This window comes from Balaenoptera musculus, chromosome 19 (genome assembly GCF_009873245.2).
Source record: "Balaenoptera musculus isolate JJ_BM4_2016_0621 chromosome 19, mBalMus1.pri.v3, whole genome shotgun sequence".
NCBI lineage: Eukaryota > Metazoa > Chordata > Mammalia > Artiodactyla > Balaenopteridae > Balaenoptera > Balaenoptera musculus.
The window spans coordinates 6,302,310-6,325,048 of NC_045803.1; the positions used below are offsets into that span (position 1 = coordinate 6,302,310).

The 22,739-nt window shown below is 56.1% G+C and overlaps 1 protein-coding gene across 2 annotated transcripts; it reads right to left on the reverse strand.

The window, feature by feature from the left end:
- Nucleotides 1-692: 692 nt before the first annotated feature.
- On the reverse strand, nucleotides 693-16,957 carry IGLON5 (IgLON family member 5). Of its 2 annotated transcripts, XM_036833489.1 has the most exons (8): nucleotides 16,853-16,957; nucleotides 8,310-8,388; nucleotides 7,358-7,590; nucleotides 5,728-5,847; nucleotides 4,223-4,357; nucleotides 3,890-4,010; nucleotides 3,168-3,322; nucleotides 705-2,470 (listed from the first exon to the last, which is right to left on the reverse strand). In XM_036833489.1, the coding sequence occupies exons 1-8, from the start codon at nucleotides 16,929-16,931 to the stop codon at nucleotides 2,382-2,384; spliced, it is 1,011 nt and encodes a 336-aa protein (XP_036689384.1). In that variant the 5' UTR covers nucleotides 16,932-16,957; the 3' UTR covers nucleotides 705-2,381. The 2 variants fall into 2 exon arrangements, with proteins under 2 accessions (XP_036689385.1, XP_036689384.1); XM_036833490.1 differs by lacking the exon at nucleotides 3,168-3,322 and having other exon boundaries at nucleotides 693-2,470.
- Between the last annotated feature and the right edge of the window lie 5,782 nt (nucleotides 16,958-22,739).

Below are 22,739 nucleotides of genomic sequence, written 5' to 3' on the forward strand. Positions count from 1 at the left end.
CCACATCACTGCAAGGGAGGCTGGGAAACCAAATATCTCAGCCTGTATCGTGGGAGGTGGGCAGAGAGGAAAGTGGAAACAACGAAAGTATAGGCAACCAGCATCTGTCTCAGGGAAGGAAAGGATTCTGGTTAAAGATCGGGGTGAAAGCGGCCTTTAAGAAATACAGTCCTTGGATCTTTTTTAAAAGGTGGTGCCTGGGGTCCTGGATACCTGGACTCTCTACATCTATATCAGCTAGAATTTTCATTTCCTTTTTAATCACTAGAAACAGAAAACCTAGCATGAGTTGGCTTAAACATACATGGGACTTTATTGCTTATGTAAGTGAATGTGGGCATCAGGTAAGTTTTGATCCACTTACTCAAGTGATGTCCTCATGGACTCAGTTTCTCTAGACCTTCCACTCTGCATTCCATAGTGTTTCTGTCATTCTCAGGCTCCACGTGTTGTCTTCCCCACCATCGCTATCCCCATAGACCCAAGATCTCTCCATGCAATGGAGAAAAGGAACCCTGCAGATCTAGACTTCACACCATTGAGCCACATGATCCAGCAGAAGACCATCTCTTCTTGGGAAATCCACACAGCTCTGGTGTTCACTCTCTCATTAGTCTGGCTGGGTCACGTGTCCACCTCTAAACCAGTCACAGTGGGAAATGGGCTATGCCGAGTGGCTTAAGCCAATCGGGTCACCTCTGCAAATGGATCAATTCCAAATCTACCAAAGAGAAAAGGGAGGGCAGAAATGATGCTGGGGGGGCACCACACATGACCACAACTCTCTGCCCTCCACTCACCCATATCCTTAATGACATTGACACCTGCAGGCGGAGACTTTGGAAAAAGGCGTTTATTGGTGTGGTGGTCTCAACACTCCCCATGACTTGGAACACACGGCCCCCAGGGCCCCCCGTCCCCCCTCCCTTGCATCCCTCCCCCTGCCCTCCCTGTCCCCCGGACCCTGGGAATGGAAGACAATGTGGGATGGGGCCCACGCCCCCGTCTGAGGTACAGTCACTACCCCTTGCCCCTCTGCCCCTGCTCTGCCCTCTCTCCCCGTCCCAAGCTCTGGGTGGTGTAGTTCAGGGTGGGTGTTTATAGAGGGTCTCCCGGGAGTTGGAGCTGGTGACTTGACATCTTGGTCTGGGCTCAGGATGTCTGTGTGATGCCTCTCTCTCCCCCACTTTGTGTGATGTGGTGTGCCAGGGCGGGGTGTTCCTACAATCAGAGCTGAAGTTACAGCCTCAGAGCCCCTTCCTGATAACAGTTGCCCATCCCGGGGGGAACTACAGCTGGTCACCAGCTACAGGACAGCTGGAGCCGGGGGGCTATTGCTGGTCACAGCCGCTGGTGTGTGTGTGTGTGTGTGTGTGTCTGAGTGTGTGTGAGGGCGGTCAGGTCAGCCTTTGGGAGGTTCAGCCGCTGGAGAGGCCAGGGAATGGTAGCCCAGCAAGCCCACACCTGTGGGCCGGCTGCAGGGGGGCTGAAGGCAGCTGGTTGGCGCTGCAGGTGGTCGAGGGGAGGGGGCAGGGTGGGGCAAAGCACTGAGACAGACAGGTGACAACAGGCACCAGCCTGACAGTTGGATGGAAGCACCGATTGGCCCAGGAGGGGGCCAGAAAGTCCAGGGTGGGGAGGGACAGGAAAAGTGGGAAGGTCTCAGGCCGCTGAGACAGCGATGGGGCCTCTGGCTCCAGGCGGCCGGCCGGCTGACAGCAGGGAGGCCCAGAGCCAAGAAGGAGATCCTGCACCTGCTCACAGAGGCTGAGTGACAGCTTGACAGACAAGCGTGAGGTCCTTGCCCACTCCCAACCTGCCCAGGAGACGGTCTTTCAACAGGGTGGGGAGCGGGTGGTGTGAATGCATATACTGGGAAAGCAGGGAGCCTGGAAAACCTCTCCTCACAGCTTCCGCCACGAAGCCCCCATACCTACCTCTAGCCAGAGGTGAGAGACAGCAAGGTTGGGGGCAGTGGATGTGCGGGGTGTCGAGGAGGGAAGAGTGCTGAGCTCCCTTCCCCACCCATTCACACACACACACACGCGCGCGCGCGCAGGCTCACGCTCACACCCACTATACACACGCGATCCAGTTGACAGCCTGAACTAAGAGAGGGATGTGGGGTGGCCGGGGGTGGGTCACAATCAGAAAGGTGAACGGTGGCGAGAATGGCTGTAGAAAGATGCATAATTTTGCGTTATCCCTCACAGTGATGGGTTCTGTAAAGATCTTTCCTCCTTCCCTTCCTTTTCCTCTCTTCTTCCTCGGCGGCCGAGAGCTCCTCTGCCCCCTCGAGACCCGCGGCGCTTGTTCCCCCTTCTCCTCTTGCTCTCGGCCTCAGGCCCCCCGAGGGGGCACTCCAGGGCACTGGATTCTTCCTACATCCTCCACCACAGCCAGCCCAGGGCGGAGAGGAGGGTCAGAGGCCCTGGGGGCCTCGGGGCCGAGTTCTCCAGGGATCCTGGGCCTGGGGAAAGAGAGGGGGTCAGGGGAGGAGGCCCAGAGTGGGGAGACCCCACGTGTGTCTCTCCCGGGCGTCTTGTCTCTGCTCTGAGGGTGTTGTCTGAGGATGCCTCCTGGGGACCTTTCTGGGCTTTCACTCAGTGCGCCTGTTCTCTGACTCTGTTTTAGTCTAAGCATCAGGCACGTCACTGGCCGCTCCGCCTACAAAGCTCTTCCCACAGATCTCGGCAGGGCTGGCTTCTCTTGACCATTCAGGTCTCAGGTCAAAGGTTACCCCCTCCAGGAAGCTTTCTCTGATGAGCTTATCCAATGCTACCATCCCCAGTTCTATTATTTATTTTCTTCATAGCCCTTATTGATATGTGAAATTATATTTTTGCTTATTTATGTGTGTATTTGTTGGCTTTTCATTCTACTTATGTGTCTACCTGTTTATTGCTTTTCTACTACTGCTAGACCGTAAGCCGTGCGAGTCCCTAGACCTCGGCTCTTTTGTGCGTTGCTGTGTCCCCAGCACCCAGTGCCTGGCCCTTAGTGGGCGCCCAATGAATACGTCTGTAGAAGGGATCGGTTTCTTGCTGAGTCAAGGGTGCGTCTCTTTCCTAAGTTCGGGGACAGTCTGGGGGCGGCCCGGCATCTCCACCTCCCTGGCCCCGCCCATTCAGCCCCGGCCCCGCCCCTCCTGCCGCTCAGTGACGCACGCAGGAGCCGCATGGAGGCGCTGGACATTCCCAGCCGGTTGGCTGCGCGACACGTGTAGTTGCCGTAATGCCGGGCGCTCACGTTGGCGAAGAGAAGCATCGAGCGGGTGCGCTCCGTCTGCACCTTCAGGCCCTCGGCCGTGCCACTGCTCAGCCTGCCGGGGATCCGGGTCAGGGACCAGGCCGCAGGACCCCGGCCCGGGGCCCTCTCCAGGCGGAAAGCCCAGCCCCCTGACTGTCAGGCTCCCCGATTCCCTGGAGACCCTACATTCTGTCCCCTACCCCAGCGACCCGTGGATCTCGGGCCACTCCCACCGACGCCCCTCTCCAGGCAGCCCAGCCCCTCAGGGACACTGGACTCTCTCAGTGTGTACCTCCGACCACTAGGGGCACCCAGGCCCCGCTGGACCCCAGACCCAATGGTCTCCTAACCCTAAAACTTCTCTGCCAGATCCTCAGTATCGACCCCCACCCCAGACCTTCTTCCTGAAGAGCCGGAGGAGACCAGGCTCCAGCATTCATCATCCTGGGACCCAAATTTCCAGTAAGCCACCACAGTTTCCCTGGGGCTCAGAGGACCCCAACACCTAGAAGCCGGACCCCCAAGTTCTCAGGAGCCAGTACTCTGCTCCCTCTGCCCCCCTCCCCGCGGTCCAAAGGACCAAGGACCCCACCACCACCACCACCATCACCACCACGGCGGGCCCCGGTGCCGTCCTCACAGTCTGTCATCCTTGTACCACTGGAAATCCGCGGGGGGCACCGCCATAGCTTCGCAGCGCAGGAGGGCGGCCCGGCCCACGGCTGTGCGGGCGCTGGTCACGTCCGTGATGGTCGGAGGATCTGGTGAGGGACCAGGGTCAGCGAATTCTCCTAGCCGGGTGGGGACGAAGGGGTCCCACCCCCAGCCCACTCCTCTCTCCTTACCAGGAGTCCAGGTCTCCAGCATCCCCCCACCCCCCCAAGACTCCTTCCTCACGCAGACCCCCTCATACCCTTCATCCCCAGGGACCCAGGACCCGCCCCGCTTTCGTGCCCAGTGCCGGGGGGCTCACAGTTGACTGTGACCAGCACGCGGCGGCTGTCAGGTGCAGAGGTCACCCCGTTGTGAGTCACGCACTCGTATTCCCCGGCCTGGCCCCGCTGGATGTCGTAAATCTCAAGGATCTCGCCTTCGGAGGTGAAGCCATCTGTGGGGGGAGGGGAGGGGAGGGGCGGGGCCAGACACAAACACTTAACACGGGACAACACGGGCACAACACGGACACACATCAGCGGGGCGGACAGCGCAGGGCCTGGAGTGCCCGGGTCAGTGGGAATGGGGAGGGGCTTGCCGGGCCTGGGATCTCCTGCTAGGGGTGGGGCAGAGAATGAGCATCTGGGGCTTAGTAACTAGAACCCAGTGGGGAGGGTCCTAGAACTGGGGGCGTTCAGGGGATACAGTGATCTGGGAGTCCATAACTCAGATCATGCGGCTCACAGGACCCAGTGGGGAGGATCCTAGGATCTTGGGGCTCAGAAAGATCTAGAAAATACAGACCCAGTGGGGGAGGATCCAGAGTTCTGGGATCTAGCCCTTGGGGCCCAAGGAATCAGGATCTGGTGATTGGGATCAGCAATCCAGATATCTGGGGTCTTATGACAGAGCGCCGGCTCAGAAGACCCTCTGGGACTCAGAGCATCCAGGGATCCAGAAACTCGAGACCAGGACTGTGGGGCTCAGATGAACCAGGAGGGGAGGATCCAAGGATCTGAGACCTAGTTACTGGGTTCTGGGGTCCCAAGGGATCTAGTGATTGGCACAATTGGTCTCCAAAGACCCAGTGAGTGAGGATCTAGGGATCTGGGAAATGGCAGTAGAGATCTAGGTAAAAGGGGAGTGGGTGATGTCTGCGATCTGGAACGTCCCTTTCAGGCCCCTTGGCACTCTGTTTGGGGGCAGCCGTGGTTCTTAGCCCTATCACTGGAATCACTTGAAGGGCTTGTTCAGACAGGTTGTGGTGGTGATGCGGGGAGGGGTGGTTCTGACTCATTAACTCTGGGGTGGGCCCAAGAATGTGCATTTCTGGCAAGTTTCCAGGTGATGCCAATGCTGCCAGCCTGGGGACCACACTTTGAGAAGCACTGGCCTAAGGCATCTGGCAGAGATGTAGTGATGTGCGCAGGAGACGGGAACGTGGGCCAGGGTCATGGCCGTAACCTGGCTCTGGCCATCTAGTGGTAGGGGTCTGAGTCCCGGAGAATCCTGTGAGCTTGGGGGGAAGAGACTGAGGCCACTGGGGTCGGGGATGTGGGGCAAGTTGGGATCTAGGAGGTGATTTGGAGGAAACAGCCCAGGCCTGGGATGGCAAGTGGGGAAGGCTCTAAGGCTCTGGGGTCTTCCACTGAAATAACAGGACCAGGGTAGGAGGGGGAAATCCAGTCATCACAAGGGTTCCGGGGGGAATCAAAGGAGGGGAGTAATGGGAGATTCTGGGTATCTAGCTAGGGATATGGGGAATTGAGAGGCCCAGACTGCGGAGTGAGGGAAGGGGCTTTTGGCCAGGAGTGGGGTCCTCACCTCGGAGCTGCCTCCAGGTGACCGTGGGCTCCGGCCGCCCCACGGCCAGGCAGAGCAGGTTCACATTACTCCCCTCGTTCACGGTCACGGGCGAAGAGATATTCACGATGCGGGCGGGGACTGCAGGCCGGAGGGAAGGTCAGTGAGAGGCCAGATGTGGGCTCCCAAGACCCAGGATCCAGGCCTGGCCCCTCCTTCTTCAGACCAGGATCCAGGCCTGGCCCCTCCTTCTTCAGACCAGGATCCAGGCCTGGCCCCTCCTTCTTCAGACCAGGATCCAGGCCCCCAGCTCCTCCCCCCTCAGACCCAGGAGTCCCCGTCCCCAGCCACTCCTCCCTCAGACCCAGGGGTCCAGGCCCCCAGCCCCTCCTCCTTCAGACCCAGGAGTCCCAGCTGACATTCCTCTGTCTTTCTGTAAGAAATCCTCTGTGTTTTCCATTCCCTCTGGGTCTGGCTCCTTCTCCAGCTGCTGGTCTTGTCTTCCTCACTCTTTCTCAGTCTCTCTCCACCTTCCTCCTAACTTGGTTTCTATTTTCTATCTTCTGGTCTGAATTCCTCCTTCCCCGTCTCTATTTTTATTGATTAGTATTATTATTTAAAAAAATTATTTAACGAATGCTTGTATGGCGCTTACTGTGTGTAAGCTTACAGTGTTCTAAGTGTTTGACAAAAATTAACCCATTAAACCCTCACTACTCCCTTCTGGGGTAGATGTTGCTATATTCATCAATTCTAACACACAGGGGCGTTTCCCACCTCGACCCCACCCGTTTGCACATTTCTCCAATCAGGATGGCTTTACGATGTAGGACGCCAGTGTTTAATTGGAAGGGTTTTTTTTGTTTTGTTTTGTTTTTCCGTTTCTAGCAAGGCATAAAATAAAGGTGCCCCTTCCAACTGACGATGTTTTGGACTTGATACATGACAGCGTCATCCCCGTTTTGCAGATGAGGAGTCTGAGACCGCCCGGCTCGCTCTGGATCCCTCAGCCACTGGGTGGTGGCGGTGAGGTGGGAACCTGGGGGAATCTGGCTTCAGGTCGGGGCTTGTCAGCGGCCCCGCTGGGCTGTCCCTGTGGTCCTGTCTCTCCAAGTGCTCCCTGCCCTCCAGACCACCTCTGAGGCCATGTGAGGCAGCCGCCTGCCCTCTCCGTGGCTCTCTCCAACCCCACCTCTCCCACTCTGCGCATCCAGCCCCCGCACGTGCTGTTCTTTTTCCGGGACCAGCCCCGCACCCACCCGAAGGTCTCAGCTCAGACGTTATGTCTGGGAAGCTGCCTGTCCTTGGAAAGTCACCTCCAAAGGGGCAGGGACAGCCTGCCTGGCTCCTTCTCTGTGCCCAGCCCGGGGAGCAATGCTTGCAGCTGGGAGGCGCTCCATAAACAGGGCTGAGTGGATGAATGCGCTCTTCCTCCGAGTTCACCCTCGCCCCTGTAGCGCTCCTGCCCTAGAAGTTGCCTGTGACGTTCCCTCCCTCTGCTTGGCTGGAATTCGTGAGGGCAGGGTGTGTGTCTGCCTCCCCATGGCTGTGTCCCAGGGATCGGCGAGGACATGAGGGTCTCCTGTCCCCTGCGCCCGCCACCCGGGCCCAGCCCGCCCTCCCCCACCCAGGGCCTCAGCTGGGGGCTCACCGTGGACGATGAGGTAGACCTGAGTGGTGTACGGCTGGCGGCGGGTCTGGAAGGAGCAGGTGTAGAGGCCCTCGTCGCCCAGCCCCACCTGGGTGATGAGGATGGAGAACTCCTCGGGCGTGTTGGTGAGCAGCCGCACCCTCGGGTCACTGGTCCAGCGGTCGTTGCCCGCGTACAGGATGTTGGAGCGGTTCAGCCAGGCCACTCGGGTCACATGCTCGTCGATGAAGCAGCTGGCGGGGAGGACGAGGGCAGGGTGGTTTTCTTCTATCCCTCACCCCCGCCTGGCCCTCCAGGGTCCCCCGTCGCGGGGGCTTGGTGGTGGTGGGAGGAAGGCCCACTGCATCTCCAGTTCCCACTGCAGTCCTTGGAGGCAGGTGTGACTGCACCCACTTTACAGGTGGGCAAACTGAGCCTCAGTGAGGGAGAGCTGTGAGCCCAGGTGCACAACAGAATGACAGCTCATGGTTATTGAGTGACTGTTGTGTGTCAGAGACCCAAAAAGAGGGGGACAGACACACTGGGGGAGAGGGACAAAGATGCAGAATGATGAGGGACCCAGAGATAGAAGGACAGAGACCCAGAGAGAGGGGGACAGAGACTCAGAGAGAGGGGGACACGGATCCAGAGAGAGGGGGACAGACCCAGACTGGGGAGGCAGAGAGCTGGGGGAGTGTAAGCCCGGCTCTCACGGAGCAGGCACAGTGTGCCAGGCTCTCTAAGCTCAGGGCGTGTGTACAGACTCTTGAATCCTCACAACAACCCAGGTGGTGGTCACCATTCCTCCACCCATTTGACAGATGGGGACACTGAGGCCCAGGGGTGGACCTGGGCCCAGAGTCTGGGCCCCAGTGACCTCTCTCTTGACAGGGGAGGTGTGGGCTGTGCCTGGGGGTCAGGACCATTTCCCCCCAAGGAAGGTGAAGGGGCAGCACCCTCCGGGTCTCCCTACCTGAGCGTGGCGTTGTCACCTTCGCACACTGTGTAGTTGTCCGCAGGGGAGCTGAACTCCAGGCTCTGGGACAGCAGCCCTGTGGAAGGGAGGGCAGCTCAGCTCGGCGGGACTGTACACATCTGTACACACACACACACCCCCCCCAGCAGATACAGACACTTCCCACACCCACCAGCACACACGTTCACTGTTGTTTTCAGAGACACACATGGCAGACACACTCAGAGCAGACACACGCAACACCTTCCCACAAGCCCACACTGACCCAGACAGACTGGGACACACAAACCTATGCACCTCCAGAGACATTGAGACAGCACACAATCACACACACAAACACACATGTACATGCACACAGACACACATACACAATACATATACACACTCAGAGGTGCTGTGTACAGACGTGCACACACACAGACATATGCGCAGATTCACAATTACAGAACTGCATATGCGCAGATACAAACAGATATGCACAGGTGTGCACACAGGTACGTCTACAAGCACAGATACACATGTACACAGACACACACGCAGACATGGCACAAGGCACACACATACATGTTCACAGTGTACAGACACACATACACATATTCACAGACTCACGAGTACATAGATACACATATACACAGATACATATACAGATGTAACAGACATGTGCACACGGATACACACAGGTACACACATTAATTCAGAAACACGTGGAAAGACATGCTTCAGGGAGATACTCAACACCCACATAAGTGCACACAGACATCCAGACATGCAAATGCAAGCACGCACACAAACACGGATGGACGCGAATATCCACGCGGACACACGTCTATCACAGACACGCAGGACGCACTGAGGCGTGCTACAGAGACCCTCGCGTCTACACAGACTCCCCCGTGTACCCGTGCCCGGTGGGGCACGCCCTTGAGGGCGCATGCCACCTGCCTGCGCGCTGCAGCGACCCCCCGCCCCCGCCATTCATCTCTCTGTGGACCGTGGCCAGCGGCTGGACCGGGGCCAGGGAGTGGGAGCTGGGCACGCGGAGGCGGCAGATGGAGACAGCACCGGGAGGGAAAAGGAGGCAGCCGATGACCTTGGACGCCTGAGCGGCACGGGCCTACACCGGGCTGCCCTGGCCCCCGCCCCAGGATGAGGAGCTCATTAATCTAATGAGTTAATTGCCCGTGTCCCGCCAACGACTCCCGGAGGCCCTCTCCATCAGCAGCCCCTCTGGACGGGGCTGGGCCAGAGCCAGTGCAGTGGGCTCGCCAGGCCCTGGGGGTTTGCACCCCTCACCCTGGGCTCGCCCGGGCCAGAGTCGCTCCTGTAATCTGAAGGGCCCTGGAGGGAGGGAAGGGACTTGCCCGTCCTGAGCTGTGCAGAAAGGGTGCTGCCACGCACAACCCTAGTAACAGGAGGGGGCGGCCAGGGGACAGACAGACACACACACAGTCACCAGCGTCCGGGAAAGATGCGCAGAGCCCGCCCGGGGGCCAGGAGATAGCCCCACGCGTGGCAGTGGGTCCTGCTCAGAGGGACAGAGACCTACATACTCATGCTGACGCACACAGCCCAGGACACACACCCAGGAGAAGGTCAGTTAGGACAGACAACTCTCTCCCAGAAGCATGCGTCTCAGCCGTCAGAGGGAGAACTCCAGGCCAAGCAGCCACGGCACCCTGACCCTCCCCACCATATACAACCGGACCCACACGGTTACCCGGACGCCAGCGGGCCCACACGCGCAGGTGCAAAGTCTACACGCGGCTACAGCCCTATCTGGAGGGCTGTCTCTCTCTCTCACACACACACACACACACACACACACACTGGCTGATTCGGTCACAGTGACACTACCAGCGGGAGGGCTGTGCTCACCCCCGGCCCTGGAAAGTCGTGCATGAAGATACGGCCTGTGCAGTGAAACAGCGACACAGTTGCAGCCTCTCAAATGCAAAGGGGCTGCCCTGGGCCAAGAATCGGGCGCATGCAGTCAGGCTGTCACCTATGATCAGATCACACACAGCCCTATCCACACACACACACCCACAGCCCACAGGATTTGTCATACCCCTGGTCACACACATCCTAGACCAAGCTTTCTCCATCTTGGCACCACTGACATTGGGGGCTGGATGATTCTTCATTGTGGGGCCGTCCTGTGAGTGTAGGATGTTCCGCAGCTCCCCTGGCCTCGACCCCCTAGACGCCAGTAGCTCCCCTGCCCCAAGCAAAATTACCTCTGGACATTGCCAGATACCTCCCAGGGGGCGAAATCACCCCACCTGCCCCCCCTCCCCCCAGCCCTGTGACGGCCACTGTCTAGGGTTCAAGGAGGACAACCCCAGTCTGGGGGTTGAAGAGGAAGCTGTCCAAGGTGCCCCACTTCAGGGAAGAACCCAGGGCTCCTGAGCTCAGGCTAGGGCCCTGGGGGGGGGTGTGGACCTCACAGAGGTGGGCAGGATCTTAATCATATGTCCAGCAGACAGAAAAACAGACAGACACACACACACTCCTTGCCAGAGGGATCTTTCCAACACTCGGAGTGGCCCCCAGGACAAAGTCCCAGCCCCTCAGCCTGGAGTCTGGGGTCCCGGCGTCACTCTCCTGCTTCCTCTCCCCTAGTGTAGCCCAGCTCTGCATTTCCCACTTTTCTCCCCTCTCCCTCCTTCCCACTGTTTCCCATCAAAACGTTTCTCCTTCTCCAGGGACCTAGTATATGGGGGCCTCTCCTAGGAGAGATGGCCCATCCGAGCCCATGTGAGCTCCCGCTCTGCTCCCAGGGCTCCGGGGACCAGAGTTCTCTGCCTCCCCCAGCTGCTCCTCCAGGGCCGGGCCTGGCTCACACCATCTGTTTCCCCAGCACGCCCAGCTGGGCCCTGGCTGTGGGCAGTCTCGGGAGATGAGTGATGAAGTTATCTCAAGTGGGTCTTCGATTCCTGGTCTGTGTGTCTATACATTTGGATGTTGTGGGTCTGCATGTCTGTCTCACACAGTTCCCAGACTCCAGGCTCAGGAGGACCCTCCATGCTGTGTGACCTTGGGTAAGTCCCTTCCCCTCTCTGGGCTCCGGTAAATGGGGGTGGGGGTCTGGTTAGCGATTCCACCACCCTGTCTGTCACCAGGCCCGGCCCCTCCCTCTGTCTCAGTCCCAGTCACCCTGCACTGTTTTCAGGTCTGCTTTCCTCACCAGACGGGAGCCTCTTAGGGCAGGGCCTGGGTCTCCCCACCTCCAGCATCACCCAGCTCAGGGCCTGGTCCACAGGAGGCCTCAAGAGATGTTTAATATGAAAATAAACAAGCTAGTGCACATGAGGTCCCCTCTGCAGGAATTCTCCTTGGGAAACTCCGACTCCCTACCCCCTCCAGCCCTAGTCTGTGTTCCCACAATGCCTGGACTACCTCCCTTACAGCTGTGGTGACTGTATCTGTCTCCCCCAGCAGACTATAAGTTTCTTTTTTTTTTTTTTGACCATACCACGCGGCATGTGGGATCTTTGTTCCCTGACCAGGGATTGAACCCGTGCCCCCTGCAGTGGAAGTGCAGAGTCCTAACCCCTGGACCGCCAGGGAAGTCCCAGCTATAAGTTTCTTGAGGGCAGAGCCTGGGTCTGACTCAGGTCTGTATCCCCAGCATCTTCCAGCACAGGGCCTGGCCTGGAAAGCCTTGGGAAATATTTGTTGAATGAGTGAATGTAAATGGATTCCTACAACATGCTTTGCCACCTCTTGGACTCTTACACATTCTTCAAAACCCCAACTCAAACGCCCCCTCCTCCAGAAGGACCTCCCTGACTGTTCAAGGCAGAGAGTCTCCACTCTCTCTACTGCGTACCCTCTGATTCAGCTGGGACACTGTCCAGTGGTGTCTTCCCTACCTGACCAGGAGTTCCCTGAGGGCCCGAATCTTGGTTGTGTCCCCCAGAGCTGGGCTTAGCTCCAAGCGGGGAACTGTTTGTAGAGGGGATGGATGGTCTCTAGAGACTCGCTAAGAAAGCCCTAAGGAGCCTGGGTTGATAAGATCAAATGTCTGTCCCCCTGTTTCCTGGCTGGGTGACCCCCGGCCAGTCTGAGCCTCAGTTTCCCCAACTGTAGAAAGGAGAAAAATAGTAGTTCTTCCCTCGGAGGGTTTTTTTGTCAGGGATTCCATGAGAATGTACAAGCAAAATGTTTAGCTCAGCACTTAGCAGGCAAAAAGGGCCCAAGAAATGCTAGCTGTTCCTAACAGCACCTTCTTTTTAAAGAAACATCTATTGTTATCCCCCGGTTCGGTGTCGGTCCCCCGGGAGTGGAGGGATGGGGGGCAGAGTGGGTCTGGCCTGTAGGTTGCTCTATGCCCAGCACCCACCCCTGAGTCGGCGACGCATGTAAAGACGCGGTCAGCATCTGCTCTGCCACGACTATGCCAGCACGACCAGGCTGCTAAAAGAACGGACCGGGGATCCGGGCTGCCAGGGTGGAAATCCCAGCTGTGCCACTGGGTTACACAAGTTACTTCCCCCTCCCTGAGACTCAGTTTCCCCACCTGTAAAGTGGGGACGATCATCGTGCCTCCCTCATTGGGTTGTGGGGGAGAGGGTGAAAGGAGGTCACCCAAGCAACGGGCTCACTACAGTGCCTGCTAGTTAAGTGCTTGCAAACAGCTCTATGTGTGTGTTGGCTGATGGGATGGTTACGGGGCAGGTGCCAGCCTGGCGGGAGATCCAGTGGTGATGGGACGGACCACACGGGTCTCTGCCAGTCCAGACCAGTGGCTCTCATACCCGTTTGATAAACCAAGGGATGAAGGTTGCAGTGGGTGAATTCCCTTCTCTTGAGAGAAGGGGATTTCTGGGACTTCCCTGGTGGCGCAGTGGTTAAGAATCCGCCTGCCAATGCAGGGGACACGGCTTCGAGCCCTGGTCCGGGAAGATCCCACGTGTCGCGGAGCAACTAAGCCCGTGCGCCCCAACTACTGAGCCTGTGCTCTAGAGCCCTCGAGCCACAACTACTGAGCCCACGTGCTGCGACTGCTGAAGCCCGTATGCCTAGAGCCTGTGCTCCGCAACAAGAGAAGCCACCGCAACGAGAAGCCCAAGCACCGCAAGGAAGAGTAGCCCCTGCTCGCCGCAACTAGAGAAAGCCCGCGCGCAGCAATGAAGACCCAACGCAGCCAAACAAACAAACAAACAAAAAAACCGAAAAAAAAAAAAAGAGAGAAGGGGATTTCTAACAAGCTGAGTGACCTTGAGCTGGACATAAGAACCTCCTGCCTCCCCTCAAAGGAACTTAGGTGGAAATGGGACCCTCCAATGCAGGGGATGCTTAGATTCCACCGTCCCAGAACTCACAGATGGGGAAACCGAGGCCCAGGAGTGTGTGTGAACTTGTGGCGGGTGTTTGGGGAGGAGACGCCGGGCTGGAGGGAGGGGTGGGGGCCGCGTGAGTGCGGGTCCGTGTGGCTTTGGCAGGGAAGAGCCGTGAGAAGGGGCCGGGCCTGGTCCAACAGCCATTGAGGAGCCCCCAGAGCCCTCTTCCTCTTTGCTGATCTCCCAAGTCCTTCTTAGCACTGATGCCCGGAGTCTGGTTGCAGAGCCAAGCGCCCGGGAACCTCCCACATACTGGCTGTTTCTTTACGCTGGTTCTCACCGCAGGGCCTCTGCCTCTGCCGTTCCCTCGGGATCTTTCCAAGGCTGATTTCTCCCCTCCTTTCAGTCTGAACTCCCCTCAGCTGCTCAGACACCACCTGAGGTCACAAGGCCAGCTTCTGCCGAGTCATTCTTATTTTCTCGACGTGACTCATCACATTCTGAAATTACCTGTTTACTTCTGAGGGTTTTTTTTTTACTTTGTGGATCTCTCTCCATCCCACGAGGATGTAAGCTCTGCGAGGGCAGGGACTTCACTGCTGTGTTTATAGATTCCCAGGGCTTAGAACAGCGACTATGTGCTCAGTAAACACCTGTTAAATGAGCCGATGACGCGGCGCCCACAGTCCAGACAAATCGGGGGCCTGGGGGGGGTCACCCATGCCCAGGTTCACCCTGTCCCCACTCCGTGTAATATGGCAAAGGAACTGCCCCCAAATCTCCGGCAGCATCTACTTTTCTAAGGGGGTGTGTGTGTGTGTGTGTGTGTGTGTGTGTGTGTGTGTGTGTGTGTGTGTGTTGGCATAAAGAATTTGGGGTGGGGGGAAGGCACGATAGAACAATATCTACAGATGCTGGGGAGGTAGAGTTAAGTGGGGAAAAAGTGCCAGTTTTGCAGAGAAATGGCTTTATTTTGTTTCTATCTGGGGAAGAACATCAACAAACTAACCAATCCCTTACAGATGCTGAACTGCGCGTCTGACTGTGTAGGTGGGAGAAGGCTGGGGACGCTGGGCCAGGGCTGTGGACCCCGGCTCCCTGTCGAGAGTGGGTTTGGGGAGGGTAGGGGAGCGGGACGCAGTGGGGTTTGCTCTTATGCGTATTTGTAGTGGGTGGTTCACTTTATGCTTTCCTCCGTAATCTGGAAACCATCCAATGAATAAAAGAGAGGAGGGGATGCAATTTGGTGTGTCTTCCACCGGCTTTTTCTCAGCCCCAACGGTCAGAGGGTGGTGGGTGAGTGGGGCTCTCTTTCTGCCTCCTTAATCCCGTCTCAGCTCATCCCCCACTCTGCCCTGTCCCCCTTGCTCGCAGTGGGACTGGACTTGACCTAGGTCACAGACCACCTCCTGGTTCCACTAAGATCCCAGCCCAGCACCTGTGAACAGCAGTGATTTCTAGGGTTCTGAAGAGTAAAAGTAGAAGGAAAGTGGGAAGTTACTTGAGAGTAAAGGAAGAGAGGGAGAGAGCTAACGGGAGACAGCCAGAGACAGTGAAAGCACAAGGAGGAAAATGAGTGGGTGAGATGAGACCTGAGTTCCCAGAAGTGAATGAGGACCAAGGCACATCTCAGGGGCCAGAAAGAGACAGAGAGACACACGTGGTGTGACATGGAGAAGCAGTTCCAGAGGCAGGGAGGGACAGATGTGAAATTGTGCTGAGCCCAGCAGGGATGGAGAGAAGGGGACCCAGAGACAGAGACAAACGGAATGTCACCCAGAGCCAGGGAGCCTCCGGAAATGGCTGAGATGTGAGAGAGACCTCAGGAGACAAGTGACAGAGACAGAGACACAGACAGGCAGGGATTCAGACGGGTCAAGTGGGAGGGGCACTCAGACGGTCTGCACCAGGGAGGGAGGGACCCTCCGGCTCAGCATCCTGTGTCCTGTGTGTGCAGGGCCGGGTTTGTGTGACCGTGGGTGTCTGCAGGTGCGGCTCCGGGTCAGACCGGGGGGATGGGTGTTTACGTGGCTGTGCGAGGCCGGTGTGTGTGGGCGGGTGGCTCAGAGCCGCTGGCGCTGTCTCGCTGAGACTGTTGGGGGTTCTAGGGTGTTCCCGATTGTTTGTCCCTGGCTCTGTGATCCTGGCTTGGGGCAGGGCCTGGGGGAATCCTCCGAATTAACCCTGTCCCCTGCCCCCTGCCTTCTTGCTCTCCCCTCCTCTCCTTAGGGGGCATCTACTGGACCATCCCCAGGTTGCCAGCCCGCTGGGGAGACACAAGATCCAGCTACACGTCCTCTAAACAGAGACTGCCAAGTTCACTCCCCAGCCCCCCCCTCCCCACTTTCCATTCTCCCCTTCCTGCTCAACAAAAGACCAGCCCCAGTCCCCCTCCCCCACTGGGAGGGCTGAGTTTAACCCTTTGACCCCGTGTTAACCCTTCCCTTCCCTCCCTCCTCAATCTGCCCGTCTCTTAGGCTCCGTCCTGCCCTGAACCCAAATATTCAGCCAGAGCTTTCCATATCTGAGTCCCCAGCCCAGCACCCCAACTTCTTGGATCTCCAGCTCCATTGCCCCCCCACACAACTGTAACCCTCCAAATACTAATACTTTCTTCCAACCTAGACCACCCAGCTGGGGAATTTCAGACCCTTCCCAGCTGGGAGACCAGACCCCACCCCCTTCTTTTCCCGGCCCTGGGACGGAGGTCTATGGACACCCCTGCCCCCTCCTCTTACTGACCCTGGGAAGACACCATCCCCCCAACCTTTCCCCAGAAACGCTGACCCCAGCCCTCAGGCAGGGACCCCCTGCGGGACCCTCTCCACGCAGAGACGAAGACCCCCGACGGGGCCATCCCTCTTCCTACCCTCCTCCCACCCCCACCAACTCAGTTCAGAGATCCTGCCGGGGACCCTTACTGAGCTTCTATCTCCCTCCCCGATCCGGAGCCGCAGACTCCCGCCCCCAGGCCGGGACCAGGTGTCCGAGACCCTCTCGCCGGCCCGGAGAAGCACACCTCCGCCCCTAGGCCCAGGCTCGGGCCCCAGGACGCGGACCCCCGCCCCCGGGCATGGATCCAGACGTCCGAGGACCCCTTTCCCAGCCAGAGGATGCAGCCCCCGCCCCCGGGCCCAGACCTCCGCGTCCGGGGGCCTCCTCTTCCCCGCCCAGGGTTGCACCCTCCCCCGCCCCCAATCCCCGCCCGGGACCCTGGAGTCCCGGCCGAGCCCCCCGCCCCCGGCGCTGCGGTACCTCGACTGATGACGGCCAGGCCGGCCAGGGCGGCGGCGGCGAGAAGCCGGAGCCGGGCCCCGGGCGCAGGGGGGGGCATCGCGGCAGCGGCGGCGCGAAGGGGGAGGGGAAAGGGGGGGCCGGTCCGGGGCGCGCGAGGCCTGGGGGGAGAGGGGGAGGGGGAGGGGGGGGACCCCGCCTGCGGCTGCACCGGCCCGGGGGGCGGCGGGGGCGGGGGGAGGGGGCTGGGGGGGCGCGACGAGGCGGCCGGAGCTGCTGCAGACCCGGGGAGGGGGCGGTGCTGACGGGCAGGAAGGCCGACCAATCAGGGGAGGCGGGGGGCCGGGGAGGCGGGGCCGAGGAGGGTTGCTCGGTGGAGGAGAGGCCTTTGTTACTGCGGCCCGGCCCCTACCCCCTCCCGCCCCCGGCGTCCACACGGCTTCCCACCTCGGATCCCTAGAACCCCGGGTCTGGGACACTTTTCCTGGAGCCCACCTCCCTCCTGCTCCAGGTCCCAATCTCATCCTCCCTCAGACCCAGGAATTCCGGCCCCCCAACCCCAGGAGTCCGGGCCCCCAGCCCCCTCAGGCCCAGGGGTCTGCTCCCCAAGTCCCCACCTCCCCCAGACCCAGGAATCAGAACTCCCAGCCCCCTCTTCCTGTGGGACGTAGTTCCGCTTCTCCATCTACTTTCATGAATAGCACTGACTTTGGGGTGAAATTTCCTTCTTCCGTCCATCCCAACCCTCATCCCCAGGATAACAGGGGACCGGGGAGAGACAGGGGGACTTGACCTTGGGAGATGGGAATCCAGGGTTCAGGTACAAAGAATCCCCACTGCTCATTCTTTCAGTCACTTGGCTGCGGCGGGACCTTGGACCAGTCACTTCTTTCCCCAGAATCTCAGTGTCTTCCTTGCAAGATGGAATCATCTCTATTTCTCAAGGTTATTGAGAAGAACAACGGAGATTCTGGGGAGGGTGCTAGCTCAGCCCGGTGCCCTAACAACCTGAAGTTAGTTCTTCCTCCTGGTCCTACTATGCATCCATTTACCGGGTATCGTCCTCCCTCCTGGCCCACCAGGTATCCCTGTCCCCTGTGCCCCCATCTAGGCTCTGAGGCAAGAGAACAATCCCTGAGCCCACTCCATGTCTGGGGCACTTGGAGGCAGAAGTTTTTGAAGTCACCCCCTAGGGGCTGTTTAACTGCAAAAGCATATCCATCCTCTATTCCTACTGCCCCCCACCCCAAATCCAATCTGTCTGCAAGAGAGGCTAGCTCGGCCTCCACCTTCAAAACAGATCTCTACTCTGTCCTCTTCTTCCCACTCCACCCTTCTCTGAGCTGTCACGTCTCCCCTGGATGACTGCTCTGAAGGCAGCAGCCAATGCCCTGGTCTCTAGGCTTCCGCCTTCAGATCAACAAGCACTGAGCTCATAAACCAGCTATTGCTACTGCACTGCCTCACTCACTCAGCTCCAGCTGCTGTGGCCTTCATTCGGCTCCTTGAACAAGCCCAACTTGTTCCAACCTCAGGGCCTTTGCACTTGCTGTTCCCTCTGCCGGAATGCTCTTCTCACCAGAATGACACAAGACTCTTTCTTATCATTCAGGTCTCACCTTTCAGAAGCCTTTGTTGGGACTTCCCTGGTGGTCCAGTGGTAAAGAATCTGCCTTACAATGCAGGGGACGTGGGTTCGATCCCTGGTCAGGGAATGAAGATCCCACATGCCGCGGGGCAAGCCTGCATGCCATAGCTACTGAGCTCACGCACCTCAACTAGAGAGCCTTTGAGCCACAACTGCAGAGCTCACGTGCCCTGGAGCCCATGCGCCACAACTAGAGAAGAGAAGATTCACCACCACAACCAGAGAGAAGCCCGCACGCCACAATGAAGTGACGGCGTGCCGCAACTAAGACCTGACACCGCCAAAAATAAATAAATAAATAGAATAGAATAAATAAATAATAAATCTTAAAAAAAATAAGCCTTTGTTGATCATGCTATCCAAAGTAACCCCCGCTCCCAATGCAACAGCTCTCTGTGTCATCAGTTTTGTTTTCCCCATAGCCTTTACCATTCCCTTATTTCATGTGTTCACTTGTTTGTTTCCAGTCACTTCCCTTCCCCTCCATCTCCCACTTCCAGAATGTAAGCTTTGCTAAGGCAAGGTTTTGTGTTTTTGTTTGTTTGTTTAATTGAGGTATAGTGGATTTGCAATATTATATTAGTTTCAGGTGTACAATATAGTGATTCAAAATTTTTACAGATTATACTCCATTTAAAGTTATAAAATATTGGTTTTATTCCCTGTGCTATACAATATAATCTTATAGTTTATTTCTTTTATACATAGTAGTTTGTACCTCTTAATCCCCTGCCCCATCTTGCCCCTCCATCCTTCCCTCTCCCCGCTGGTAACCACTAGTTTGTTCTCTATATCTGTGAGTCTGTTTCTGTTTTGTAATATTCATCCATTTATTTTATTTTTTAGATTCCACATATAAGTGATATCATACAGTATTTGTCTGTCTGACTTATTTTACTAAGCATAATACCCTCCAGGTTCATCCATGTTGTTGCAAAAGGCAAAATTTCATTCTTTTTTTTTTTTGGCTGAGTAGTATTCATATATATACATATATGAATATTTATCCATTTATCTGTTGATGGACACTTAGGTTGCTACCATGTCTTGGCTATTGTAAATAATGCTGCTATGAACACTGGGGTGCATGTGTCTTTTCAAATTAATGTTTTTCATTTTCTTTGGATATACGCCCAGGAGTAGAATTGCTGGATCATATGGTTGTTCTATTTTATTTTTTTGAGGAACCTCCATACTGTTTTCCACAGTGGCTGCACCAATTTACATTCCCCCCAACAGTGTAGAAGAGTTCTCTTTTCTCCACATCCTCACCAGCATTTGTTATTTGTGCTCTTTTTGCTGATAGCCATTCTGACAGGCGTGAGGTGAGAGCTCATTGTGGTTTTGATTTTCATTTCTCTGGTGATTAGCAATGTTGAGCATCTAGGACAGGTTCTTTGTTTGTTTGTTTTTTGTCTGCTTTTGCTCAAGGCTTATCTCCAGAGCTTAGCCCAGTGACTGACACCTAGTAGGTACTCAACAAATATGTACTGTATGCATGGGTTGGATGACTTACTAGCCTTATTTGGATAGATGGAGAGAACGAAGATCCAGAGAGGGAAAGAGACCCACGTACGTTAACACACCCAGGTGGCGTAAGAGCTGGTGGTGTGCTGCTGCTTGTTCACACTGATTTGTGAGAACTGATGGTTAAATTTTCAGGAATTTTGCAAAATGGACGTTAAACCATTGTTAGCCTGAAATTGGACATGATGGAAGTATTTACACTGTGGCAACTGGCAAACACTACAAATCAGGACTTTTTGTTTGAGAGCCACTGTACCAACACACCCTTGTACAAAATCCATTGGGATCCCGGCAAAAGGTCATTTATTGCTTCCCTATGATGAAGCTTAGGATGAGGACGGGGTTCCCTCTTCCTGGAATGACCCATCCCAGGCCTGATGACAATATGAGCACTTCCTACATGCAGGCATCTTTCTGAGCACATTTTACATTCTCCTTGAAGCCTTATGATGTCCTTGTGGGTGTGTCTTATCTTTACCTCTGTTTCACAGATGAGGAAACAGACATAGAGAAGTAAAAGCAGAGAAGTAAAAAAGTAAAGGAATTCCCCAAAGCTGTAGACACAGCTGAAGACATTTGCCATATGTGTATCTGATAACAAACTTATAGCCAGACTATATCAATATAAAGAGCTCCCACAAATCAACAAAAAAAGAGACGACTCAATTTTTAAATGGGCAAAAGACTTGAACAAATACTTCACAGAAAGAGGATTTCTAATAAGCACATGTAGAAAATACCCAACACCATTAGTCATCAGGGAAATCAAATCAAGACCACAGTGAGATACTCCTATTCACCCACTAGAATGGCTAAAAGGATTGATAGTAGCAAGTGTTGGCAAGGATGTGGAGCACCTGGAACTCTCATACCCTGCAAGCTTACTTGCCCTTTGACCTCAAGGGGGGTCTGGCCAAAGGGAGGCACAGGCAGAACACTGAAGGGTGGCTGGAGAATGCTCTGGTTCTTGCCCGCTGCCCTACCTTGGGGCCTGTCAGGTGGCCCTTTGGCCACGGCTCTGGTTCTCAGTAAGGCCTCAGAGACATCATTTCTCTCCTTAGTTCCTCAAGGATGCAGCAAAATTTGGAAGGAATCTTTTCCTTCTGTTGCTGGTTCCTGGGAGCCTTACCATCCCTGTATCCCTAACCCTGCTCACACCTCTGTGAATGGTACCTTTATCACAAAGTCTGTTTAGGAATCCCTCTGGAAGTGGCTGTCTCTTTCCGGCCAGGACCCCTGCTCTCCTAACACTATTGGGGTTTCACAGTCGAGGCCCAAAGCCCCCTGAAGATGGCTCAGGAGTGTGGAAGATGCTCCATTTCACACCTAACAAGTGAAATAAAGATTCTGATGGCCACAGGTACTATTTTTTCATACATTGGATAGGCAAAGTTCAAAGGACCCAGAAACACACCAGGTTGGCGATGGCAGTTGTTGGCAAGAGTGAAATCGGTTCCCTTTCTATGAAGGGCAAGTTGGCATTATCCCTGAAAACTATGTACCTCACCCTTAACCTTGAAAGTCCATATCCAGAATTTTCTCCTGCAGGTGTATTCTCGTTCATGCCCAACAGCTGAGGGACCAGATCATCAATGTAGCGTTGTCTGCAGTGCTTAGAGGACAAACTACCTGAATACTCAACAAGGGACTGGTTTGATACATCATATGCATTGATAGGCAGCTGTTAAAGAGTGAGGTTAGTGATACAGACTGTGTGGTATTCTGTAAGTGAAAGGAAGCAAAGTACATAACGCAAATGTGTAACACACACGTATGTTTGTATGTCCATCTTATTCCTCTAGAAGAGGCTTTCTCAGTCTTGGCATTGCTGACATTTGGGGCTGGGTGATTCTTTGTGGTGGGGGCTGCCCCGTGTGTTGAAGGGTGTTAAGCAGCATTCCGGAACTCCATCCACTAGATGTCATGACAACCCAGACTGTCCCCTGGGAGGCGCAACATGGCTCCTGGTTGAGACCCACCTCTCTGGGAGGAGACACTAGGCAACAGAACAGTGTTTGTCTCTGGGAAGGAGGACCATGCTCCAGCCTGTCTGGGAGATGCGGAGAAGTGATCCTAACGGGCCCAGGTCCTAGGAGCAGCCAGGAGAGGGCAGGTGCACCCGGATGGATTTGGCTTTGCCTCTCAGGCTGTGAGCCCCTGGGAAGGACCCTCCCCTTTCTGAATCTCAGCGTCCTCATCCTCGAGGGTAGGGGTGGGGGCCTAGCTCCCATCTCACAAGGTTGCAGTGTGACCATAGAGAGGCTTCTGAACCTCTCTGGGTCTCAGTTTCCTCCTCTGTGAAAGGGTCACAGTGACCAGACCACAGGGCCGCTGGGTTAAGTGGATAAGGACCGAGGGCTTGGGTCACTCAGTCCTGGCCAGGGCCATTATCATGGTTGTTGCCATCACCTCCTGAAGGGACAGAAGGGTTTTATACCGATCTGTCTTCCCGTGAGCTCCTCTTTCTCTCCCTCTGTGCACCTCCCCTTCATCCTTCTCTCTCTCTGGTTTATGTCCCTGTCTCCGCCTCCGTGTCATTCTCCAGCTCGGTTGCCATCTGTCTCTTTCCGTCTCTGTCCCCACCTTTCTGTCTCTCCCTCACGGTTTCTCATTCCTTCCTTCTGTTGCTCATCTAGCAAATGTTTCCACACTCCGTGCTGAGCAGTGCAGGGGTGCAGAGATGAGACAGGCCTCCCCCTGTCCAGACTGGGACACAGGTCAACCCAGGGGGGT